Below are 5,000 nucleotides of genomic sequence, written 5' to 3'. Positions count from 1 at the left end.
CCAAGGAAACTCTGCATATTTCCATAGGTTAGAAGATTTTCTCATTTTTTCATTTTTCTTCTTGAAGAAGATGTTACATGGGGGGTATTGATTAAAATACCGTTGGGTTGGTAGTCAGAGCTTGCTGGTTTTTGCTGCATTTTGTTTGATTTTGGAGATGTCCTTTATTTGCATGGTTAAAGTAATGCAATTTAGAGAAGGCTCTCACAAGAAGGTTTGAGTCCTTGCATTCATGTATTGATTTTTGAAAAAAGAGAGCCAAATTAGAATTATAAGAGAATTTTCATGCTTTGACAAAATAATGTATGACAAGCGGTAGCGTGCCATTTTCCCTTTGCCATTCCACATATTATGCAACGCTAAATCTCTCCGATAAAAATTAATTGACACAAGGTCACTTTTTTTTTTCAGCTAATTTATCAGATGCCCTGATCACAGGTCCCAAAGGGTTTTCTTTGTTGTCAAAAATATTAGTGGTATTTTTGCAGATCCTGCTTCAAGACAGTTCAACTGAGGTGTGTGTTTAAAAAAACAAATTCAATTCTAGTCTGTGTAGCCATTTTTAGTGGGACAGGACACCAGATTGCAGAGCAGGAGGCTGTAGGCTCAAAAACTTCTGGCTGGACTGAGTCTCAGAGAATTTGACATGAACATAAACATCTATGATATTTCGTTGAACCTAATCTAACTTTGCTTTTTAATAATAGCACTACAGTCGAACCCCTATTAGCTGGCCAGTACTCAAAGTCCAGATGAGGAGTTTTTTATTGTTTTTACGTCCATTAAGCAGCCACTTTCCCCGAGGGTGGCCATTTATAAGGGGTTGAACTGTATATCTTTTGAAATTTAAGTTGTATACATGACGCAAATTTTGCTGCTGATGGCAAGATATTTTATTCTCGATCAACACTTCTGAAAACTTCCTTCTGCTGTTCCTAAGAGCTGTGTATCAATAATTATTTACTTTTGCATCAACATTATTTTGTTTTGCGTAAAGCAAGCTAACGAAATCTCTACGTTACTTAGTTCACATTTTTTAGTGTTAAAATACAATTTGTGGTCCTATTTTTCGTATATTTTGAGGTCACCCATTCAAATACTAACCCCGCCGGACATGGCTTAACATCTGTGAACTTTTGTCTTAAAAAACTGTCAGACGCTCAGAGTGCACACGTAAACTTGTAGTGAATAAAAAGTTGTAAGGGAACTTGAAAATGATCAACATGTCATCCTCGAGGCCAATGTTTCTCGATTCCCTTTTATTTTTTTATCAATCTTTCTGGGTTTAGTATTTCACTAGTAACCACATGTCTTCTCAGGGGGCGATTTACGTAAGACATCTACCATGGCACTATAATGATATACGGTACCAAAACAGTATCGTGTACTATTAGAGCTACATATTAAGCAAAGATAACTTGAATCTCCTGGAAGACAAAACGCAGCTCAGTTGACAATTATACAGCACTGAGTTACTGCACTACTACATGTACGCAATGTGTGCCTATTTTTTTTTTATTTGTTGGGTGCTTTTAGATTCAATATAAAAGTTTACATAAGGTCCAGTCACTTTTGTTAGACAGGTTTAGGTGTTCATTTTCTAGGGAGAAGAATTAGGTCTGCACCTCTCAGAAGTGCCACTTACACGGCAGACAGCGTCAGAGGTCTCCCGCTTATATCTTAGCAACAAAATGAAGGGCTCGGGGGCTTATGAAGAATACAAAGAAGTACAGGGAACACTGGAATCTCTTCAGCATCAAGAGTTTTACACTCTCACAGCAGCACAAAAGATTAAGGTACATCAAGTTAGTTTTTATATAATTAGGTAAAATGACTTCCCAGTCATACATGTCAAAAAAATCTTAATGTAGAGACAGTTGATGCAAAACAAAATCTGCATTTATAGAAAGTTCAGAAATTAAAGGAACTTGTCAGACTGATGATGTATTTAAATGTAATTTAGATGAGTTTTCAAAAAAGAGCAACTGCATTACAAGCACAGGTTTATGGTCATATGGTATTGTTTTAGGCAGTGTAGCATTTCTTTGCCAGTGTGCCTCCTGAGGGTTGTTTCAGCATCCCCCTCCTCCTTCTCTTGGATTTCTTTTCACCAATATTTCAGTGTAATGGGTGCCTGCCGTCTGGCTGGGAGGCTCATGGCTTGTTTACACATGGCAGCTGTTGGGGTATTATTCAATCTTGGGGCTGGCTGCCAAAAGTGCACTTATGTCCAGACCATTTAATTAGATGCACCCCCTTGCCCCTTTGCTACATATTCTCAACAACAAGGTAAGGGTAAAGGTCAGCGTTATTTTTAGCTTTGGGTAAATTCAGCTGTTTATCCTTAATAATATTGGGGAGCAACATTTGGGGGTCACTTTGTGACTTAAATTGTTTATATTCTGAGGCACGAGTGATGTTGAAGTTGGGTATCACCTTGCACCCAACCTCCACTTGGCAATGCAGCTGTTATTAAATCTTTTGTAACCAAGTTGTCATTTAATGAGCAGATGAAATATGGAGGATGATATGGGAGGGTGTAGTCTTGAGACAGATCTCCATGTGGTGTTTTGGATGATATTGACTTGACATCCCGTCATTGTCACTGGATTGCGTAAAACATTTAATTGGTGACAACACACAGATCATGTGAATCTGAAGATGATTTTTATTCAGGATATTGAAGCATCAGTGAGTCACTACAAGTAACAACAGTCGCTTGCAGGAATCAACACCGAGCTTTGAAAAAGCCTTCCACTCTAGCATGCTTTTAAACTTGGTGTATAATAATAATTATGGTTCAGCAGACAGGTTGAAATTGCATTGTTTCAAGACAGTATACCGCTGTTCAACCTTGATCGATCAAGTAGCCCTTTAATCTTTTAAATTGTTTTCTTGTTAAGGTTTGAAGTCAATGACATCATTTTGATACGATAGAAAGGAATGACCTTTTGTTCTTTCCGTATCAATTTTTGTACAGGTTATGGTAACTCTGTGTCATGAGGTACTTTCCTCTGATGCATTTCATGACTACAAGCTAAGACAATCTGCTGAAGCTGCAGAATTAAGGTAAAGATATTGACTCTTTACAACCGCATGTCAATTATTTATTAATTGTTGTGTTTTTAATTCATCTTCCAATCTATAAATGAACACAAATTAAGCGGCACTTCAAATTCCTATTGATATTTCCAGATTTTTTTTACGGGTTCACAATTTGGCTGGACTTTATGAGTTCTTTTATGTGGCTTTTTTTTGTTTCTTCAACGCTGCTGCAGTCAAAATCACTGTTTTTAATTATGATATTTATTTCAATTATTGTAATAATGTTACATTATTTATGAAAAACTCTCATTAAAGGTCATGTTGCACACAGATTAAGGGTGCATGTTATAAACCTGGATTTTAATCAAATTATGTAAGAACCGAGATGTCTTGAGGCCTTGTTCGAACAGAAATCCACTCCAACAACACTTGACACCACGGCTGTTTTTATTTGTTGTTGTTGCAAAAAGTTTCGTCATGAAGGGAGGTGAACTGCACTGCTCCAAGGGGTCAAGTGCATCGCTTTTTGCCAATTAAATCACGGCCTTGTAATTCTAGTGTCCACTTTGCTGCACTGAACAAAGTCAACCGAGATTATAACTCAGATACCTTTCAGGCATTCTGAGTAAATAGCATGTGACAGACTCAGCGTTGATTTTAAGAAGCGGAATAAACAATGGTGATATAAAATACATGACTCCAAGTTTTTGATAACACCATTGCAATAATTGCACTGTTTGTCATCCTCACCTTCATTTCACATTTTCTCATGTTTTGAAAAAAGGAAAGAAAAGATGGCAAAGCAAAAGGAAAAGAAAGAACAACAGAGAGAAGAAAAAGAGAGGCTAAGAAAAGAGGAAGAGAAAAGCAGAAAGGTAAAACTGTCATTCAAAGGTTGCTGTCAGTCATGAGAAAGTTAGGGAATCAGAGTGTAGATTGTCTTGGCTTTGGCCCCAAAACAGGGAACTCAGAGGTTTTCCTGCACTTGTAAATAGCAACTAGTTTGCCGCCGGCTGTTTGGGATTCTTAACAGTTGTTGTTCTGTTCTGTTGTTGTGTGTCACTATAGGTGGCCCAAGCTCAATGTACATGAATGTATATCTGTACTATACTATACTACTCAAGAGTAAAAATATAACAATTTGTGTGGGGAAAACGGTTTTTCTCAAAATGCAAAAAAAATATTTACGATTTAGAATAAGAAATAGCTTACCTTGCTTCAGTCTTGTGTGCAGTACAGATACACACATATTGAGCTTGGGCTACCTGTGGTGTCACTTGCCCTGCAGAAAAGTCCCTACTGGGAGCTGTCAAGTGAGTATAATGTATCCATGTAATGTAAGTCAGAAAAAAAAAGACAGTTTCCTGCTATGAAAAGATTTCGGAAATGACATCTTTTTTCAGAAACTTTAATTTAAGGAAAAAGTCTTTCTATTCAAAATTGCAGTCAGGGTTCTCAATAAAACCCATTAACGTTAATTTATCGGTTAATATTACAGTATATAATTTTCTGGTTTGGAAAGGGGTGATTTCAATTTTCTCAGACCCACTCAACAGATTATAAAATGTGCAATAACTTGTTTGGAAGAAATAAGAGAATATTATCTCAGAATAAACGAAAACATATTTCGGAGCCTCTTGATAAAAAAAATTTCCCTTGGGAGCATGCCCACAGGGCCCAAGCCACATGGTCTCCGGTAATGTTCTGTGTTATGGTTGGAAATAGCACAGCAACGGCTGTTCAAAATTCTATTGAGAACCCTGACAGTTCTACAACCAGAGGGTGTTATCTCTGACATCTCTCGTTACCCTATCCCACTGTCAGGGCTTCATTTAAAATTGTTTCAAATTTGCAATTTGTGGAGAAACAGTACTCAAAAACTGTGAGCATAATGAACCTAATTGTCCACTTCCTCAAGTGCTTTTAGTATATTTGCACAGGAATGATATAAGTTC

The 5,000-nt window shown here is 37.1% G+C and overlaps 1 protein-coding gene across 3 annotated transcripts in view; it reads left to right on the top strand.

Moving 5' to 3' along the window:
* LOC138000100 (tyrosine-protein kinase BAZ1B-like) overlaps positions 1-5,000 on the top strand; it is an 81,176-nt gene that overhangs the window by 46,946 nt on the left and 29,230 nt on the right. For all 3 annotated transcript variants that reach the window (XM_068846287.1, XM_068846270.1, XM_068846278.1), the window contains 5 exons: positions 1-27; positions 412-515; positions 1,605-1,796; positions 2,981-3,069; positions 3,830-3,920. The exon at positions 1-27 is cut by the window's left edge and continues 142 nt beyond it. In XM_068846287.1, coding sequence (XP_068702388.1) covers positions 1-27; positions 412-515; positions 1,605-1,796; positions 2,981-3,069; positions 3,830-3,920 — 503 coding nt within the window. The remainder of the gene's footprint in view (positions 28-411; positions 516-1,604; positions 1,797-2,980; positions 3,070-3,829; positions 3,921-5,000) is intronic.

Source organism: Montipora foliosa, chromosome 1 (genome assembly GCF_036669935.1).
Source record: "Montipora foliosa isolate CH-2021 chromosome 1, ASM3666993v2, whole genome shotgun sequence".
In the NCBI taxonomy this organism is placed as follows: domain Eukaryota; kingdom Metazoa; phylum Cnidaria; class Anthozoa; order Scleractinia; family Acroporidae; genus Montipora; species Montipora foliosa.
Note: the sequence above shows the minus strand (reverse complement) of the source record. Positions and strands in the feature narration are given on the sequence as shown.